General features: G+C 44.0%; 1 protein-coding gene across 2 annotated transcripts in view; it reads right to left on the reverse strand.

The window, feature by feature from the left end:
• Nucleotides 1-22,141, reverse strand: part of NDEL1 (nudE neurodevelopment protein 1 like 1) — a 418,831-nt gene that overhangs the window by 315,224 nt on the left and 81,466 nt on the right. For both annotated transcript variants that reach the window (XM_086930644.1, XM_086930645.1), the window contains exon 2: nucleotides 14,087-14,185. In XM_086930644.1, coding sequence (XP_086786770.1) covers nucleotides 14,087-14,172 — 86 coding nt within the window. In that variant the 5' untranslated portion in view covers nucleotides 14,173-14,185. The remainder of the gene's footprint in view (nucleotides 1-14,086; nucleotides 14,186-22,141) is intronic.

Genomic DNA, 22,141 nt, shown 5'->3' on the forward strand with positions numbered 1-22,141 from the left:
CGAACGATATTGCGACAATTGTTGCAGTTCCAACAAGGTGTCGTGCCATTGTATTGTTTTGTATCTGTGCTTTTATTGCTGTTTTTTTAACATTTCTCTTTTTTTGTTGGGGTTTTTGGACCTAGTGTAAGCAAACAATGGTTCTTGCTCCAAAATGCAGTTCCATCTTCAGTAAGTACCAATGTTTTTTGATTATTTGCTTAAATTAACCACTCATGTTCGAATACTTGCTCACTATGGTTATTTTCTCTTCCTTGATGGTGGACTGTGATGTTAGCAAGTTTTCTTATCTGTACGATCCATGTGCTGTTTAAGTGGTTGAGGATGAAAACTTTCATATCTTAAAATGTTGTTTCTGTCGGTTGGTTTCCTGTAGAGGTTTGTTTCAAATCCTGTTTCTTTCTTGGTGGTCTTTAGATCCAGAAAGTGGATGACTTTCTCTTGAATTTCAGAAGTAAATTGAATTATTTCGTCAATCTTGTTTAATTGGGTAATTTGAGTGCTTAATGTTTCCTTTGTGCCTCTCCATAAGATATCATTTATGAAGCGCAGGTATAGTAGTATCTGAGCTTTCCATGTATTGTTTTCCAGAATGTGTTTTTTCTTCGAAAGCAAACTAAAAGTCAGACTGAATGAGCATAAAAGCAACATAAAAACCAAAGTGAGCAAGTCTTCGATAGCTTCTCACTTCAAGTGTTGAGAGGGCGGAAGGAATTGACCATAGAAATAACCTACTGTAAGGAGAGAACTACTGGATCTACCATTTGAATACTTTGAAGCCCCATGGCTTCAATGAACGGGTTGAATTTTTATGTTACCTATAGCTACAGAGATGCCATTGTCTAGGAATTTTTATGAATTATTTTGAATTTCTTTATTTAAATTATTATTATTATTTTAAATTTATAGCATATACCCATCAGATCCTGGCATGGGTCAATGATTTCTATTTAGAATGACGATACAGCTAATCTTGCTATTATTGTTTACATCAAGGTATAACCTTAGTAATGATATTATTAACATGGACGAGCCTTTATCATATCGAGTGACTTTGAATGTGGAACGTATCCATTTTGCACACACGTTTATGTCTTAACCACATCGCTGCTGTGCATTTTCCCCTCCTGTGCTGAAGTATGATTAACTCCATTGTTCATGACGAGCTCAGCTTGTCATCAGCACAGCTCCACTGTGCCTCATGACGAGCTGAGCTCGTCATGAGCATGGAAGGGGTTAATAACAGCTTTAGAGCGTACCATGACGCTCTAATAGTATTGCAGATACGATATCCTTATTGACAAAACACGTTGGTATCCTTTAACAATCACGTGGGTAGTAACCGAGTTTTACGTAAGAATACGTCCTTAAGCAACTATCCCCGCGATAGCCATTATATACGATGAACCAGGTGTGAGCTTTACCGCGTCGCAGATTCCGGTAAGAATTTACTAACTCGGAAGCTTATTGTGTAGTAAAACATAGCGGTAACGCGCATTATAGGCCTACTTAACACCAACTTTAAAGCACGTTAGAAACAATCAGTAACTGCCAACTATAGAAACGGCCGCACTTTAACTCCTTTTAACAACTGGTCGAGCACAGAGCGCGTATAAACAAACTCACATGAAACGTGATAAAACCGGTAGGAACACATTTGACTAATATTCACCCAGCTCGTTCACTTTAACCGCACGGTGGTGGATACAATATCGGTAATTCTTGGACTCCATAATAAACATGCTGCATTTGACTTTACTTTGTAGATATTACCCTGATGAAGGCTAACTAAGCCGAAATGCATTGGGAGGGAGAAATACAAGCAAGAATGTATATGTGAAAATATTGCATTATGGGAATTGAAGTTTCCATTGACAAATGGATTAAAAAAAAAAAAAAAAAAAAAAGATGTGAATAAAAACAAACTTAACCGCTCCGACGCTCATGGCGAGCTCAGCTCGTCTTGAGCCACGGTTCTCGTGTGCTCATGACGAGCTCAGCTAGTCATGACTGTTAGAACGCCCAGATGCGGGGCTAATTCCCCTGCTGTGCTGGGCATTCTAAGGAACGGGCGTGGTCATGACTAGCTCAGCTCGTCATGAGCACACGAGAAACGTGGCTCATGACTAGCTGAGCTTGTCATGAGCACTGGGGCGCGGTGCGCGCCCCCCAGCACAGCGGAGGAATCGGCCCCGCAGCCAAGGGGTTAAAGAGCAAACAGAGTATTAGAGACTCTACAAATCCTCCTGAGGCGGAAACCGGGAGATAGGCTATCTGTGTGTGTAAATTTTAAACTCCTATTTATTTTCTTTGATTCTGTTTTGCGACGCTTTTTAAACCGAGCACTAGCATTGGATTTTGATCCAGTCCGCACCCTGCACCCTTCGCTCAGCCGAGAAAGGAGCTGAGTTGAAGGAGACATAGACGCCGAATTAGAAAGAGCGGCCATCTTAGGGGAGGAAGGAAGGTACAGCGCTTTAGCGCTTTAAGTGAACAGTATAAAGGTAGTGGGACATGCCTCCGCGTAGCGGACGCGTGCAGCGGGCGCGCCTCTTTCACGCTGAAGTCAAGCCAAAGTCCAGCCCGTCCGTGCTACGGACGGGCCAGGAGCGGGACAAGCTACACAGGTAATAAACACTATTTGTATGTCCAGAGACTATTTAGTCTCACTAAATATTCAGCATAAATGTTGTCATCAGGCTATTAATGTGGATACTTGGGTAGACCCTACGATCTGCTGTGTATGTAAGCAGACGCTAGAGCCCGTTCAAAGTTCCGAAGGGAAATGGGCTCCACGGACAATAAGGGGTGGACTTATAAATGCACGCTCCATGTGCAAAAATGCTTTACATATATTTGACCTGATAGTGGAGAGGGAGCTGGATTGCCTGTTTATTACTGAGACATGGCTGAAAGAATGGTCGAATTCAGATATCGTACATGCCCTCCCTCCGGGGTTCTCAATACAGAGGCTGGATAGACCTGTGCAACGGGGAGGAGGTTTGGCGATTATCTCCCGAGACTCCATGGCCTGTACGGTCTTGGAGCTTGGGGATATCAAAGGAGCAGAAAGCCTTGGGTCTGCATTAAGATCCATGATTCCTTCTCATTTGGGGGAGCACTGGTATACCGCCCACCAGGGCAGCCCACTCAGTTTTTAGAAAGTGTAGGGGAAGCACTGAGTAACCTAGCCCTAAAGTTCTCTAATTTTACTCTTTTGGGAGACCTGAATCTCCATTTGGATAACACTTCCGACCCAAATGTACTGCATTTTAAAGATATAATGCAGGTCCTTGGATTAACTATGAGATGCCTAGACCCCACTCACAAAGCGGGCCACATTTTAGTTTGTATCAGTTCCAACCTAGGCACTCTGAAGGTAGAATCCCCTCGGACGCAACTCTGGTTGGACCACACATTTATTGCACTCAGCATTTTAGCTGATAGTTGCCATGCGACAAAAATACACGCCCCAAACAAAGGGAGGAGCACGCCATGTTGTGGGGAAAATTGTAGATCACCCGGATTTTCATAAATGGGTGAAGGAGAACTAACAAAAAATAATACAAGCGTAACCGCTTGTCCTAATGCGCACTGTTGCGTTTCCTGCTGGAATGCTAGTATTTAATTGGTACTCATAATTCTGAACCAATGTTACATATCATTTCATAATTAAATAAACATTAGTAATCAAAAATACGTTGATACATAATCATTTTACTTAATTCTTTTCAAAGAAAATCATGAAATTGAACCAATTGTTAATCTCATTGGATAATTGTTTCACGTTCACAAGTCATACATAAACGCTTTTTACATTTCTTAGCGACGCCCTATGCATTTCGGGCCCCTTGGCCCTTCCTCAGGGGCAGTATCTATATCTCTATGTTAGTCCTACGCTTACGTGATCACCTATCACCGGGATGGCAATAACTCCGGCATCCCTCGGCGAAGTTTTACGGAGTTTTCTACTCTAAAGCAAGGTGAGCCTCCTCTCCCGGACTCTCATGATAAACGCTAGGTATGTTTATTCAGTTTAACTCTCACGTACATTTTGGTATGCTCAATTAATGCGATACTCATACCACACTCTTCCAAAAAAAATTCTAGAATTCGTTACACTTGGCTGAACGTACCCCACGTATCACCTTTCTCATGTATCATCAAGGTTAGTGATTTATCTATTGAGCCGCGTGTACCACGTGGTGCGGACTATTGGTAGCACAATCCATTTTATAATCCATTTTTTAATCTATTTTTATTCATCACCGGTATAGATCTACCTCACCTTCTTCGTTGATTTCAGTCACTCTTATCAGTCACTTTCTCTGTTTCCAGGTTTTCTTCTGTTTACTTTCTACACTACCCTCAGTTTCCCCATTATCAATAAGGCTGATGACAAACTATTGTATTTATTAATTCTGAATGTTTAAATACATTTTTACTGCTTACCCCTCACATTACCAGAACTGTATCAAATAGAGTGTATTTTTCTGATCCTTACAGATACTGCCCCTGAGGAAGGGCCAAGGGGCCCGAAATGCATAGGGCGTCGCTAAGAAATGTAAAAAGCGTTTATGTATGACTTGTGAACGTGAAACAATTATCCAATGAGATTAATAATTGGTTAAATTTCATGATTTTCTTTGAAAAGAATTAAGTAAAATGATTATGTATCAACGTATTTTTGATTACTAATGTTTATTTAATTATGAAATGATATGTAACATTGGTTCAGAATTATGAGTACCAATTAAATACTAGCATTCCAGCAGGAAACGCAACAGTGCGCATTAGGACAAGCGGTTACGCTTGTATTATTTTTTGTTATTTGAACAGCACAATATGGACATTGTGCTTACCTAAGCAGCACGCATTGAGCAACAGAACAAATTTAAGTTTAAAAAGTCTGAATAAGTAGGTGTGCCCAGCCCCAATTTCAATTATTTGAAGGATAACTAACCCATTTTGACAGGAGATACCACTAGAGATTATGCACAGTTCGAGGAATGGCTTAGCGACATAGGAAATAGTATGAAACATGTGGGGGCAAAAAAAAGACCCTGTCCTAAGAAGAAATCTGCGCCCTGGTACACGGAAAAATTAAAAGAAATCAATAGGAAAGTGAGAACCTTAGAGCGCAGTTGGCGTTGTAACTATGACCGTAAGAAACAGGATGAGTATAAAACAGCAAGGAGGAAGTACCACAACCTGATTAAACTTGCGAAGGCGGACTATAACACAGCCGCAATTGAATTAACGAATAATAAACAGAAGGAAATATTCAAAATTGTGAATAATTTCAGAAACCCAAAATTTCTCACAAAGGCGATTCCTCCATCGCAGGATCTGTGCGACTCCACAGCCAACTACTTAGAATAAAAAATATGTAATCTCACTAAGTGTTTCCCCCCAGTTGAGCTGGTGGATCATGAGAATATGAAGGAGAAAGACATGGAAAAGACCATTCTGATGGTTTTCTCCCCAATTACGTTGGAGGACATTCATCAGGACACATCTTCAATTACGTCAGGGTCCCCCTTTGACCCATGTCCACCGATGCTGTTACAAGCTATGTTAGAAGAGGTTACTCCTGTAATAAGTGACATCATTAACTCATCCCTCCAGACGGGCGAGAACCCAGACCAATGGAAAGTGGCAGCGGTAAGACCACTTCAGAAAAAGACATTACAGGACCCGACGACTTTGTCTAACTCCAGCCCCTTTTCACTTTTGCCTGTACTTGGCAAATTAGCAGAAATATTTGTAAACAGGCAGCTTACAACTTTTTTAGAAGGAAACAACATATTTCACACGAATCAAGCAGGCTTTAGAGCTCAGCACTCTACAGAGTCAGCCCTCCTGTTTACAACGGAAACCATACGAGCGGCCATGGATCAGGGCAAAAAGGCTGTCCTGATCCTTTTAGACTTATCGGCGGCCTTTGATACGGAGTCCCATGCTATTCTGGTGAATCGCCTGGTATCAGTAGGCGTTGCAGGCACCGTATTAAAATGGTTAAAAAAAAATCCTCATGCATAGGCGCCAAATAATTACGTTAGGACAATTTTGCTCAGAGGAAAAGGCATTAAAGTCGGGGGTACCACAGGGCTCAAGTTTGAGCCCTACTTCGTTCAATCTTTATATGGTCCCCCTGATCGAATTAATTGCCTCCTTTAGGATCAGCACAATAGCGTATGCTGATGATACACAGCTGGTCCTAATTCTGGATAAAGACATGGCGAATGCAGAAATTAACCTTAAAAACTGTTTAGCAGCCACCTTTAACTGGATGAAGAGCAATTACAAGTGCAACTCGGCCAAAACGGGAATTTTACCGTTCGGACTTAATAATTACTTCGCTCCGAAAAAATGGTGGCCAGAGGACTCTGAAGCACCGCCTAGTACAATCAGTACGGCACGAAATTTAGGGATCAAATTTGATGATACCCTCTCTTTCAAACAGCAAATGGGAGTGGTAGCAGGTAGCTGTTTTTCCATCATAAAGGGGCTGAGGAAGTTATTTAACCTGCTTCCCCTGGCCGCCAGGCGAACGGTAGCTATGGCACTGATTACATCCAGACTGGATTACTGCAATAGCCTGTATGCAGGAGCCCAGAAAACGGCCCTTCGCAGGCTTCAGATGGTCCAGAATGCAGCCGCGCGTCTGGTGCTCAGGTTGCCGAGAAGGTCCTCAGCCTCAACAGCGTTGGAGGCCCTACATTGGCTCCCTATTCATAAGAGGATCTTGTTTAAGGTCCTAATTATTACCTATAGAGCCTTTCACATGCTAGGACAGATATACCTGCGCAAAAACTTTGTGAGATATTATCCTTCTAGAACTCTTAGGTCAGCCACAGCAAATCTTTTGACGGTCCCTAAATTTAGATTGTCTGCGAAGGGAGGGAAATCCCTGGCAGTGATTGGCGCAAGGGCATGGAACAAACTACCCGACCACCTGCGTCTGATTACAACTGAAAAGGGCTTTAGGAAGCCCTCAAACCTGGATATATAGCCTGTCGGAACAAGCTTGTAAAGCCCTGAGCTGAACTTCACACTCCCTTCAGTTGGAATAGCACAGCTGCAGAACATCTATCCAGCTAGCTATGAGTCTCAGCGCCAAGATGCTCCTTGGAGTGAAAGCGCTATATAAATATCACCTCATATCATATCATATAATTTTTGAATGAACTTGGCTGGATACACAGCACCCTTAACCTGTGCCCAGGGAGACAGCCTAAGGGAACTTGGGACAGCTACTTCAGGGCTTCATTGGCAAGCCGTAAAAGTAATGGAATGTTTCATAAGGAAGTTTAAGTGAAAACTGTTCAAATAAATAAAAAAATAAAAAACACTATTTGACCCCACTTTTTTCAAAATATTCTTGAGGTTAGATAACTCCCCCACTTTCAAAGATCACCAGCAGCTATTGTCTTATTTTAAGAAAGATCTTAAAATATTATAACCTCAGAGCTGCTTACAATCTGCCATTATTGCTTCTAGTGTTAGGCTGGTTTAAAACAGGCCAGCACCAACAAGCATTGATGAGAATGAGCTCTAGAAAGGACCATAACATGACAGGTGCCAATTTGTGTAACATGGTTGGTTATGACAATTTCGAAGCAATGGTTGGGTTACAAATGTGAATAAAGTCAAATCTGGGCTTTCAGACATAAAACCTTTCTACTATACAAAGAGTGTAATATATTTGTTTCGGACTAAAAGCTGGTTTCTCAGCCTATTCCTCACCTAATAAGAACCTGCAATGTGTCGAATACTCTAAAGTTGAAATCATAATCCTAAATTCTTGCTTCAAGTCAAGTCAAAACAAGCTTTATTCGATTACATTTAAAATCATTAAAGCGACAAAACAGCATATATTTAAAAGTTGATTACAATTTGATAAGATTCATGGAAGTTACAAAAGCAAACAATTTGGTAAAATTCATAGAAGTTAAAAAAGCAAACAATCAGGGGTTCAAATCTGTCAAGGTGTCCACTGTACATACATATGAGGGTTCATGTCTCTATAAATCGTACACTGTGCAAAAAGTTAAAAATGGTTAAAAAATCAATAGCAGGAATACAGGGTGATAAAATTACCCTTCCAGTTGTCTCGGGGACAGCATCCTGGTCCTTGTACGCATGGCAGCGACCAGGAAGCTAGCAACCCCGAGAATTGTCCTGGTACCACTAATAACTGGAGATAAAGTAAAGCAGGCCGTACCTGGACGAAACCTGCATCTCTTAAAATTGGTGCCAAGAACCTCAATCTACTCACTTTGTAGTGGCTACAAAACATAACAAAATGCATGAGGGTTTGCTCAGAAAAGTTATCACAGCTACATGGGGTAGACTCATCAGAAACGCACCACACAGGAAAATCACACAGGGAGTATTGGATTAAATTGAACCTAAATCTGATAAGCAAGTGACGATGGAATGGTCTGCTCACGATTTTTAGATAAGGTTCAATTTGGGTCGAAGTCAGGAGTAGAAAGTTAGCTCTGACTCTTGCTTTAATTAATTCTTTCTCCTCCCGTGTTTGAACTGCCCTCCTCATAAAGTTTTCTTTAATCCATTTCAAGTCTTCCTTGACTATAGTGTTTGGGTGGCTGAAAAGATTTGGTCTGCCGAGTCTGCCCATCTCCCCCTTTATGTATTCCAACCACGGGATTTTCGAGGCGTTATCCAAGGACATGCAGTCCCTGAGAATTGTGTGGTTCAGAGTGATGTCATTGTTCAGCCAAGTTTTGTTCCAACATACAAGGGGCGCTAGTTGGAGCAAGTCAGTGAGATATCCCAGCCCTAATTCAGTGTGTATTGATAGGACTGGTGTGGATTGTGGAACGCCCAATAAGGACCTAAGAAAGTGATTTTCTGCTGTTTGTAGTTTGCCGCAGTGTGAGTGGCCCCACAGTGGGGCTCCGTAGGAGGCTATAGATAAACATTTCGTTTTGTAAACCTTCAATAATGCCTCCATCGGTCGAGACCCAAGACGCTTGGCAAAACTCAAAAGTGCAGAGGTGGATCTGGTGACAGCTAAAGATTTCGCATCCACCTGTGGGGTCCATGAGCCCTTCTCTTTGAATATCACACCCAGGTAAGTAAACACTTGTACCCTCGAGATCTCCTCTCCACAGCAGCTAAAGGATTTCAACTTTTTTGGTCTTGGTCGCTTCCCTGCCAGCATAATATGTGATTTTTTGTTATTGACCAAGAGGTCTAACGAGGACATAAAGTGACCAAATGCGTTAAGGAGCCTCTGTAACCCCACCCCTGTGCGGGCTAAAAGCACCGCATCGTCCGCATAGAGGAGTACGGGAACTGCGGACCCCCCCACATAAGGGATATCGGGTGTAGACCCCTCCAGGGCTTTATCTAGGGAGTTCATATAGATGGTAAACAGGAGTGGGGCTAAGATACAGCCCTGCCTAACACCTCTTCTGGAACTAAATGGTCTGGTGGTACTGCCATCACGGTTAGTTCTAATAGTAGCTGATAGGTCTGCGTGGAGTGCGGCCAGGAAATCTACTAGAGGGGGATCAATCCCAATACCAGCCAGTATGGCCCATAGCTTGGCCCTGTTGACCAAGTCAAAGGCCGAGGAGAGGTCCATAAAGGCCAAGTATAAGTGACCCTCCTTTGCCATGGTATATTTACTGATCAGCATGTGGAGGTTCAAGCACTGCTCTATTGTACCTTGTTTCTCCCTGAAACCATATTGCAGGTCAGAGAGCACCCCCTTCTCCTTAATAATGTCGCCTAATCTGTGTAGAATGACTCTGCCAAGAATCTTTACGGCAGAGTCGATTAGCGAAATCGGCCTGTAACAGGCCGGGTCCGATCTAGAGCCCTTCTCAAATATAGGGATAATGGTTGAGGTGGACCAGGTTTTTGGAAACCCCACAGTGACAGTTGAATTAAAAACATTAGTTAGGATTTTGGCCCAGAATAGTGACTGAGAGCTATATAAGTCTGCAGGGACTCCGTCTGGACCCGGTGCCTTATGTTTGGTCATTTCTTCAATTGCCCTGATAACCTCAAATTCGGAAAAGGACAAAAGAGAAGGTTCAGTAGGAGGCTGATGGGGATGGGGTGTAGCTGGAAGATCTGCACTATTATATATTTTGCTGAAATGGTTCACCCAGGCATCCTCTGGTATCACGCAGTCCAAAACGGTGTTGTTAGAGGAGGCAAAGTAAGGGTGATTTAAGATCATCCAAAATTGGGAACTGTCTCTCAGTACACTGACCGATGTTAAACTGTCCCAGGCCTCACTTTTTATTGTTTTTTTGCGTGTCTCGGTAGCCTGCCTATATTCTTTTCTTAGCGGACCCACCAACTCCCTATCTCTGGGCTGATGTTTAAGAGCCTGAAGCAGAGCATTGTGTTTTTTTTAGCACTCCCTGTCGAACCATCTAGGGCTAGATGAAACCGCTTGATTCTTTGTGGTCGTCAGGTCATGGCTAATTTGTGTGCATATGGAGGTGAAGGAAGTAATGATGGCAGTTCCCTCACTTGTACTATCCGTGCAAGTTATAATGTCAGCTTGTCTGTTCTGTAGAAGGTTGTCCATGAAGTTCTCCGGGACACCCATTGCCCAATTTAATCTGCGGCCCTGCTCCCTAGGGACGAGGGCATCTCCACCGTCCCCCAGACGCTCAACCTGGGTGGCAGTGTTGTCACCCATGTCCAGGGTCAGGACTACAGGATTGTGGTCGCTAAAAGGGGAAGTACAAACTTCATAGACTACCACCATGTTGGTTAGGCCGGGAGTAGTAAAAATGTAATCGATGATTGTACTGGCATCCTTGCCTACAAAAGTCGGTGCCCTCACTTCACCCCAGGACCCTTCAGCCTCATATAAATTTAGATTGGCAAGTAGGTTTTCTAGGTCCACCCCCTGCGCGGTGTGCTCAAAGTGAGTACTAACAGCTCCCGGAGGGCCCAATACCTCTTTGGCCAAACAACCCCAGCCACATGGGTGAACGTTAAAATCTCCCATTAACAGGATATCGAATGAAGCGTGTTGCTTTGACTTGTATGATAATAAAAACAGAGATAGAGACTTCAGATGAGAACAGTTACTATCCCTTGTGGGGGCATTATAGAAGTTAATTATCAGGATTAGCGGGGAATTTGGCCTAGCCCACTCAATGCATAAGATGTTATCAGAAGTGCAATCAATCTTCTTAGTGACCCCCGCCAGTTTTAAGGAGAAGAGAATGTGCAGCCCTCCTTTGTGCCTTCCGCCCTCCCCTGGGGTTGCCTTGACTGAAAAGCTCCGGAACCCGTCCAGGAAAAAATTATCACTGGCGTCCCACATTTCTTGAATACCCAAAATCTCATATTGGGACACAAAATTTAACCATCTAGCGTCCGTGGCTTTCTTCCCTAACCATGCGATGTTCCAGCTTACTACTGATATGTGGCAATTCCTACGAGCAGGGGTAGCCTCCGTAAAGGGGGGCACATTAGATGGTAGTCAATCGATGGAATCCAGAGGGGAGTCAGTAGAAAGGGGGGAGAACCTATTAGTGAGTAAGATCCCTGCCCCCTGGCTGCCAATGTGATGTTCTTGGGTGGGTGGGGCTCCTACGGGATTTGGTCTCACCCGCAGTAAAGCCGGTTGAGTTTGGTAGGATATATGTGGCGGGCCCTTATCCATCCAGCTTTTCCTAGGTGTGGGATAGGTGGGTGGGATGATCTTGTCTGTGGGAGGGGGATAACAATACCCTAATGGGAGTGGTCTGATACCGTCGCCAACTAGCTCAGAACCATCCCATAGAAGAGTGTCTGCTATGTTACCTCTGTCGAAATTAACAATAACACAATCCCCAGGAATACATTTCGCCCTCCTACCCACCCAATCCACCCTCCTGGCAGCTATGATGTGTCTGCCCACATCCACACTCCCGCTGCTGAACTGTGAGAACCAGTTTCTAGTTCTGTTTAAGAGCTCGGGTTCAGATTCACTCTGTTGTGGTTTGAGGCGCGGGATCCCGGTCAAAATAACAACTAAAAGGGCAGCGTCCGGTGGGAGATGCACTGCCCGGGTCAGTCTTTTACGAGAGTCATTGAGTTGGTGCCCCTGTCCTATTGGGATCGATGCCACACTTGCTGCCCCATCCCCCGCACAGGCCGCTGTTTGTGCCCCCCTCAGTGAAGCAATCTTATCCTCGTGTGCTGTAACCGTAGCGGCACGGTTGGTGCTAGATGTTTGCATGTGCGAGCCAACTGGCACATTGGTAGTGTCGTTAGTTGTTAGAGATGCCCTCCCTTGTTGCTCAGGTGTTGAATTATTTTTAAAGTGCGAATCACAGTGTACATTGCGCTCATGTAAGAGTTTATCAATCTTGTCGCATTTTCTCATAATGTTATTCACGCATGTTTTAAGGGTGTCCACAATATCTTTCGCTATGTTTACCAGCAAAGGTTCCACCCGAGATTCAAATAAGCCCTCAATTACTTCGACCAGATGGGCGTGGGCATCCTCAGAAATCAGTTTATCCGCACTACCCGAGTCACCCTTGCGGATTGTTCTGCCTCGTTTGTGTTTGGCTTTAGCTGATATGTTATTAGCCAGTTCATGGTATACAGTTTCACTACTAGATTGAGGAGGAGGGGTAGTAGTCCTAGTTGCGGGAGGAATATTAGGAGCCCTTACAACAACACTGGGTTCTAATGGAATATGGGAGGCGGACTCGGGAAGAACTATATTGATTAGTCCCCCGGCTCTGTAGTAGGCTGGTCAAGACCCAGTTCTTTTTCCGTGTTTGCTATTTCATCATTCAGAGCCCCCACAGCAGATGTGAGGTAAGATATGATAGACTCTGCTTTCCTGGGTACCTTGGCCTTCTTACCTTCACCCATATTCACAATCAGCTTGCGTTTACCCATTGTAAGGTGCAGAGTCACTGGCCCTGCCCTGCCTCCTCCTGCCAAAGACTGTCCCGCCCTTGTCCCGGGCTTCTCCCGGGCTTCTCCCGGATCGCGCGGGGTGGTGCTGCAGTATATGCGCCACCTGGCGCCAACTCGCGGTGTGCGGCTTCCGGCCGCTAGGGATGCTGGGGGTTGAAGTCCTTGTTTCCCCGGTCTCTGGTCTGCGGCGGCGCTCGGTGGCAGAGAGCGCCACGACTGCAGGCAGGCTGGGGAAGTCCTTGCTGAGGCGATGCGGGACCCCTGGTGAGCTGCTATGTCCCCCGCTCTGCCGGGGGTGGTGCTGCAGTATATGCACCGCCTGGCGCCAACTCGCGGTGTGCGGCTTCCGGCCGCTAGGGATGCTGGGGGGTTGAAGTCCTTGTTTCCCCGATCCCCGGTCTCTGGTCTGCGGCGGCGCTCGGTGGCAGAGAGCGCCGCGACTGCAGGCAGGCTGGGGAAGTCCTTGCTGAGGCGATGCGGGACCCCTGGTGAGCTGCTATGTCCCCCGCTCTGCCGGGGGTGGTGCTGCAGTATATGCGCCGCCTGGCGCCAACTCGCGGTGTGCGGCTTCCGGCCGCTAGGGATGCTGGGGGTTGAAGTCCTTGTTTCCCCGATCCCCGGTCTCTGGTCTGCGGCGGCGCTCGGTGGCAGAGAGCGCCGCGACTGCAGGCAGGCTGGGGAAGTCCTTGCTGAGGCGATGCGGGACCCCTGGTGAGCTGCTATGTTCTTGCTTCAATTAAAGTACATAAGTATTTTGACAGGTTTCTGGAATGATTCTGAACCAATGCACTTCTACAAAATCATAAGGGAAGACATGAGGCTGTTCCTTTAAAGTTGGGAAATGATGAAATATAGCAACTTTTCACGTGACAAACGATTATCCTTATATTCAAGCATTACATGTGAAGAGATAAGCATTTGCGCGGAGCCACAGGCAGCTCACCTTACCAGAAGGTACCCTATTTCATTTCAGAAACGTTACCACATATTTCACATGCTCATCGAGGACATGTTGCATGTCCACATGCTTAAAAATCGCTAATAAATATCATAGGATATGGAACAATGTATTATGCTCAGTAAAATCACAAATGTAAGATATATGTTTCACAACCAAGCTAAAAAGATAATTTCCATTGTCTAAGAGCATTCAAAAACATACCTTTGTTTGAACTTCTTAGCAAGTTCTTTCCAAAAAGTTATTTCCTCTTTTGGGCTTTTAAAGTCTGGCATTTCTTCACCTTCCATGATTAATAGAAATCTGTAAAAACAAAAAGGTAATATACCAGTGAGTTATAGGCGATGAAAAAAGATACATGTGACTAAATCCAGTCACTATGGGAAAAAAATGAGTTGTTTTACTGGTAATAATTTTGAGTGTAATAAACAGTCACCTGCCCCAACATTCAGACATGGGTTTACCACAGTCAACAATGTCAAAGATAATGCGGAAATATAACCGGGGTAAATTAATCTGAATGAAACAATGACAAAGCCAACTGGTCTGGCTGTTTTATGGTCTATACAAACATGCAGAGGAAGAGTACGCTGCAGGTACAAAGCCAACAGATATATAAGCAACATGCAAGTTATCTGCATAACGCTAAACTAGCCAAAACGCAGCAGAGTACTACAGGCACACAAGCAGTGTAGGAATACAGACTGTATAAGAAGCATGCAAACACCCCGAAAAGAGCCAGATGTGTCCCCTCCATTCTCATTCATGTTTGTTACACGTGAGAGAAAAGGCTAGGTTGCCTTTCGATGCGAATCGACAATCTGACCAGCAGGATTCGCATAGTCTTCAAAAGGTGCTCAAAACATCTTAGGTATATTGTCGTTTCCAAATATGTATGCTATGAATGTTAAGTCAAAAGATGATGATGTGCACAAGTCACAGAAAAACGGAAAGCATGCATTGGTGTTATTAGACGCGGCAGTGCAAGCGTCTACACTGCCGCGTCTAATAACACCAATTCCACGTGCTAAACAAACGAGTCCAATGCTTCATACCACTGTGGGAAAATCGGTCACAACAGATCGGTAATAAAGGACAAATCTTTCAACACTGCACTAACAACAAACCAGTTTTCATAGTGCAACAAAGAAGAGGAAAATGGCTTGGATAGAAATGATGAAGCCATAGCCCATTCACATGGATGTGATGGGAAAGAGGGGTATACACACACACACACACCTCTCTCTCTCTCTCTCTCTCTCTCTCAAGTACAAACCCGAGGTTGCGGAAAAACACACGGCAGTTAAAGAAAGACATACATTAAATCTACTGGGCTTTAAAAGAGGAGAGCCGGTGCAGAAAGAGTAACAGCAATGACTTAAATTCTGAAGTAAGGGCGCTGGGTAGACCGGGGAATGGAGTAGATTGACACTGTTTCCACATGAGAATGCAGCAAGCCTGCTCAAAGCATAATGGTACAAGTTGCATGTGCACTCTAGTCAGCCTGCCGGAAAATGCTCTCCCTTCAGTTGTTAGGATAGCGATTACTTTAGTTTCCCCAAACCCTCCATTTACTAGGCTATAATTGTGCCTATCTGAGGGTTTTTGACAGGAGCACCATCTCGCCTCCTCTGCCGCCTCTCTTACCCCTAGGTCTCCAATCCAGGCCAAATCGGTATCTGGACCAAGTTCACTCATCAGCTGTTTGTTTACGGACATATTTGCTGCAGTAACTTTGAATCCTTCCTTTTGCTGCAGCTTTCCTAGACGATTCGAAGATAAAAGTGTCACAGTCCACAATTTTTTGGGCTCTTTTACATAGTGCAAACCTGAAGATTTCCACCCACCAATCCTTCTTGCTCGCTGTGCAATCTGCACCTACGAGAGCTGCAACCTCCCAAGACTGCAAGAGTATGGACTGCTTTAGAGATCTACTTGTCCTGTATATAAACCCACTTGTTCCATTAGATGGCAAGGCAGTGAGGTGACAAATTATGAAAATGTCATTATATCAAAGCAGGGGTAACAGGGGCACAGTGAACATATCTGGGCACATCTTCGACCTCTTAGTGCGTTATATCAAACACACAAAAGGAGGAATGCTTGCAATAGGTCCGGCCACTGACTATTGCTCTGAGTAGCATTCAAACCCATGGTACTTTTGCGCATCATGCCACTTCAGATTAGGCCCAGCCACATGGTCCTTCGATCACTCTGCCTTGCTCACTAATAAGAAAGGCCTCGGAGAACGGGGTGTTGAACATTCTGCCATTAAACCTACCTCGATGGACCAAATAGGAGTCCAGGAGGAACCACTGCTGCTCCAGGAAAGTGAGGAAAAACTCAATCACATCTAAAGCCACCATCCCAGGAACGAGCCCATAATGAACATAAATCAGCAATCGTCACAATGGCTTCCTCTCGAGACCCAAACAAAACACCTAGTTTCTCCTTGTCTGAATCAGAGGATGAAGACACATCAGTGGCACTGTCTCCATTACCAGTCAAGGAAGAATCCCCACCACGAATAAACATTTAAACGGCAGACAAGACCTATAAGCACTCATATGGTACAATCAACACAAGATGTTTCCCAATCACCCCATGGGACAATTTGTGATGAAGCCTCATCCCACTAACAAGTCAAGCTTCTGGGCACCGTGGAGGTGAGCACTATCCGGCCGGCATATAGTAAACTGGATCACAAATAGACTACCGTCATGAATACCCATTCAAGTGCCCCCCACATTTTGTATTGTTCCGCTGTGTCCAGTGGCAGGATCCATCCGCCCACACATATACAAGATATTGTAAGCTAGTACAGCTTTGTCACTGCAGGTCAACAGCAATGAGCCTACATTCAGCTGGGAATCCAACTCTTTTTTTCCCTCTGTAAGTATTTTATTTAGCACAGTTACTTAAATCCATTGCTACAGGATAGCTCTTGGCATTTCATTTATAAGTTACATTTTTTAAAATAGTATAAAACAATAAAAAAAAAACTGTAAAATCAGTGCAAAATATTTGTTTAGCAGCATACGACTTCTTTATGGCTATAATGTTATTCTGTCCAAAGTTGGCGGCAGGGGGTCAGCATCTTGATTTTGTGGCACTCTTCTCTACTTGTCTCAAATATTTTACCAGGCAGCAATTTATCTGCGTGTCCTCTGGTGCAAAGCACACCAGCACAGCCTGCTTCCGTGTGTGGATACCTCTCTGATTAAAAAGTGGCTTTAAAAGCGGTTTCCGTTCCTGTGTTAGTTCTTTGCACGTACAGAGCAGGTGCAGCAGATCTCCATGCACCGCACAGGCGACAGATGGAATCGGATTGATTTTTTAGCCAGTGTGGATAGTGCTTTATGGAGGGTAGCAAGCCATGTCGGTACTTTAGGAACTGTATTTTAGTGGATTTGGCAAACACTAGGTCTATGTATTTTTGAGCAGAGAGAGAGGTGTAGTAGCTCAGAATCATCCAGCCGTGCGACCTTCTGGATAGGACTGCCTTGTCTTCGATCCAGGATTGACTTTTTACGGTTTCCTTTGTTATTTTTTTGAGAAGGCATTGGCTTATAGGTATTAAGCTTACTAGTAGGTGTTTCGTCATTGGTGATTTTTTTTCTGTTGTAGTTCTGACCACAGATACCAGTTTAGGGTTCCTGGTTTTGATTTTCTTACTTTGTCCCAAAAGATGACTGTTGCACCTTGTCTTGCAAGGGTCTGTTTTTGAACTCCAAACTCAAGCCTAATGTTTGGCGGAGAGACTCTTGTTGGTAGACCAAAGATTATTCTCTACACTTTTGCAACCAAACCATCCAAGATCCTGGAGTCCCTTCCCCTCTGTACCTCGCTCCCATAGGTTTTCGTAGGCAGGAGTTTTGCTCATATTACTTCAACCAATGCGGCAAGTGGGGGGGCCGCTCAGTTTAGAGTTAAGGTTTCTCAACGAAATTGTTAGGGCTGTTCCTTTCTTTTTGATTGTGTCCCTTTAGGCAGCAAAAAGCCCACCTTAGTCAATGATCACCCCCAAATATGTATACTCTCTCGCTAAGTCTCTGCGGGTCTTGCCCCAAAACCAGACAGGTTTTTTTTTTAGAATGCTTTTTGATTGTCACAGTTTTGGTTTTCTCCAAGTTAATATTCAGATTATTTGCCTCAGAGTAATCAAATGTAGTGTTAAGAAGGTTCTGTAGACCCACCTTTGTTTAGCTGATGACTAAGTCATCAGCATAAATAGACATGGTAAAACTAGATTCCCGACTTTGAGAGTAGGAATTGCTGGCGTTTAGTAGCTGGATATTTTTTCCTTCTGGGCTTCGTAACCTGTGGTCCCTGTTGAAAGAATGTTGTTGTTCTCAGAACACATGTATGGACTGCAGTTTGCAGCCTGCCCTCTAAGTTTGGTTGTTTATGGCTTCAGCTCTTTAACGGTTATTATTTTATTTGGTTCGCTCAGAAAATGGACTTAAACTTTCTTCTGAAGGGATCATTAAACTCTACGCGCTTGATGGATACGGAGCTTCAGGAAGGACACGATCGCAAATATAGGGACATCCATTGAGGGCAGGTCAAGATATTCTCCCTTGTCATTTTTGCGGGAGTTCGTTTCCTTATCCCTGACAGAAACATTCTTAACTCTGTGCTAGAGATACAGCACACAGATTTATTCCCTCTCACATTTGGATTGATGAATACTGCGCTAATCTCTGCTGTGATCCTTTCTACCAATACAGACAAGAAATCTCCGATGTAGTCACATACACAAGTGTTGCAAGCATTTCAAGTGGACTATGGCCACTGTAGAAATGGCACCACCGCCCCAAGTTCTATTCACTTTTGTGCGTCCTCATTGCGATTGGATTTGATTAATTCAAAAAGTAAACCTGCACCAACTTTCAGTTGTCTGTGTGAACATCTATACTATTTGGGAAAAGTCCTGAAGAAGGTGGTTCACATAGTGTTTCACCCCACCGAAAAGCATGTCTGCCTCATCTGTCCAGACCTTGTTGTATTATGGTCATCTAAGTTTGTTTTGGAGACTTTCTACATCCTTGTTTTCCCTTTAAACCCAATGAGTGTATGTGTTTTGAATGATTGTGTATGTTTGTGTTGAATGAATGAGTGTGGTTGCCAATGGTATAGTGTTTATTTAGGTGGGGGTAGAATTGTATTACGTAAAAAGAAATAATTCCAAAAAAGTCATTGCATGATGTTCCAAATGATATATTGATTATGAAAAAAGTTATGAACAACAAGTAAAAGATACAGACTAAAATACATAGTTTTGTATTTTATAACTGTGTAGCTTTGTTCATGTGTTATCGTGTGCACCCATACTAGATACAATCTTGTTGTAAAGAAATATAGGTCAAAGGGGAGCTTTCTCTGCTCAGTTGTTTTCTTTGGTATATTCCCATCTTTGTCCCTGACCTCAGTTACCTTTTAGAGGGGGTTCCCTTTTTTTGCAGTTGGGATGGTAACACTCACCCTTCCCAAGCAAACTGCACCTTCAACAACATAGACACTCGTGTCTAGATTAAATCATTACACTATTGCAACTTTGAACATTAGCAGAATAACGACCCAAACTAAGCAAAACAAAGTCTACTTTCTTCTCAAGCATAATGGAGTGCAAATAGCACTCATTCAAACAACACAAGAGAAGGGTCTGAAACTTCAAAAGAGATAGTGGGGTCAGGATTTCAACCCAGATTTCTCCAGTATTGCCAGGAGTTCATTAATTTGTTTGGGATCAAAATTCCCTTTTGGTGTGAATATCTCCGACATATCCAGAGGTCAGATTTGTTAACATGGCGGGTAAACTCGATGACGACCCCTAGATAATTGGTAGTATTTACTCCCCACACATAGACCAACAGACTTGCCTAAACCATTTATCTACATATTTAGCAGAGTAGATACATATTTCTTGGCTTCCTGGGAGGTGTGGGTGAGGAGGGGGACATTTTTACAGTGTCGATGAGGTGACCCTCAGTCTTAAGTTAGTAGGGTATGCCCAGACGTGGGTCCCTTGCTCACTGGATTCAAGCTAGCCTGGCTGATGACGGCTGTTAGCTAGAAACCGGTCCCAGGATGCTTGTTATCGGGCCAGGGAAGACATGGCTTGGCAATTCGGGCTGGACTGCTCCCAAGAGGCACAGGGTCAAGACTGATATGCTTTGGTTGCCCTAAGTTGGCAGGGTATGCCCAGAAGTGTGTCCCCTTTCTCACTTTGCCACTGGATTCAAGCTAGCCTGGCTGATGACAGCTGTTAGCCAAAAACAGGTCCTAGGATGCTTGTTTCCGATCCAGGAAAGACATGACTTGGCAGTTCAGGCTGGACTGCTCCCATAAGGCATAGGGTCAAGACTGATTTGCATATAGCCGAGTCTGAACTGGGGTGGCAAAGTGAGCTAAAGAACAATGATGGGTTCAACCCAGATCTGTAACTGTGGGTGAGTGTCTGAAAAGTTTCAGCGCTCTGTCCATCACCTCCTTGTGTTTGCTTAATTGGATAGACTGGCATGCAACATGTCACTTTGCCAGAGGAGGGGCATTTCGGATCATAGTTCACTACTTAATTTAGATTGGGACAGCTTCCCCTTGCTCATCTCAACCTGGCATCTTCCCACTCAATGTTAGAGGATACAAATCTATCATTCAAGGAAAGACTTACAAGAAGGTAACATTTTTGAGGCCGTGAGCTCCCTTCGGAAACCACTATCGTTTTGAAAAACATCCTCATCCTTTATTGGGCAAATTGCTTTCTTATAAAATGGTGATACTGCTAATACTTTTATATTATTTTGCTAATACATCAATCCTACCTCACTAAACAGTTCTTCCACGAACTGGATACTCTTTTGGGATCGTTTTTATAGTCCAGTAGGAGTCATATGGTGGGACAGTTTGGGTACACCTAATTTTGAAAGTTATTATCTGACAGCACAAATGCAATGGAAGTCCCACTGGATGTCAGGGATAGCCCTAGAGCAAACAGGAGCAGCCCAGCTGCCAATGTAATTTCCCAAAGTTGGTACTGCCAGGGTTCAGACCTGCTCGTGGAGCATCTTGGCTGCTTCTGTTGGCACGCTGCTATTCAGCCAGCAGCCATCTGCTAACAAAATGTCTGGCGCTAACGCTCTAATTATCCCATTAATGGCACTCCTAGTTACAAAATTGCCTGTTGCAGTGGGAAGGGGTTAGAGTGGAAACCTTAGGAGGTGAATTTCAGGATGTACATTTATTATCTGTTCAACCACCCAACACCTGTCTGCATTACATGAAGAACAATTCCTCACACACAGCTTAATCATTTGGGGAAACAGCGTTTACAATGCTGTCAATACCACGCAGGTAAGTAACAACGCGGTCGTTACCACAACCGCGTTGTTACCACGAGTGGCATTACATCGCAAGACGTTTCAATGACTTGAGCTAGGTGGCATGCAATACCAGGGATTGTTTTGGATTTAAAACCCACCAACTTCCCTGTTGTTGCACTAACTGGAGTAAGAATAGTAATTAATACTATTCCTAAGCCCCAGCGCACCACCTATCGCAAGTCGCTGAAACGACTTGCGATGTAATGCCACGCATCGGTAATAATGCTGTTGATGTAACAACCGCATTCTTACTTACCGCATGGTAAAAGCACATGCTGTAACATGCTAAATTCAATCATTCGCATTCTCAGGAGTAGGTGGGTGATGTCAGACTCATTTACTCACACATCTCAATAACCAAAAAATCCCTGTACCCTGGACATTAGTTAGCATTCGTCTATTAGCCATGAGAGCATAATATACTGGAATAATCTATCATAGTTCCAGACTCACCCCCTCTCAATTCTATGGTTAGGTGTGTAATCTCTAATGCCCTACTGTCCATAACAAACCACTGTTTGTAACTGCAAGCAGGAAGTTCCAGTGTGCATTCAACTCGTCATATCCTATGATGTCTGCCTCACTGAGACAGTCCATCCAACCACACTTAAACAGTCAAAACAAAAAATGTGTGGCGGAGAGGAAGGCACCTCACGGGCGAACAACCCTCGGGGAACTTGGCAGATGTTACCAATACTATGCCCCTTTCTCATCATTGGTTGCCATTCCTTTTCCAGAAAGAAAATGGTGTCAAAGCAAAGTGTGCAAAACAAGAAGGTGCTGAACAAGGAGCTCAAGAGATAGCACCCTGACGTGACAAACAATACAGAGTGAAATTAAAATCAGACACACCAATTGTACCACTTTATTACTGACT

This window comes from Lissotriton vulgaris, chromosome 7 (assembly GCF_964263255.1).
Source record: "Lissotriton vulgaris chromosome 7, aLisVul1.2, whole genome shotgun sequence".
Classification (NCBI taxonomy): Eukaryota; Metazoa; Chordata; class Amphibia; order Caudata; family Salamandridae; genus Lissotriton; species Lissotriton vulgaris.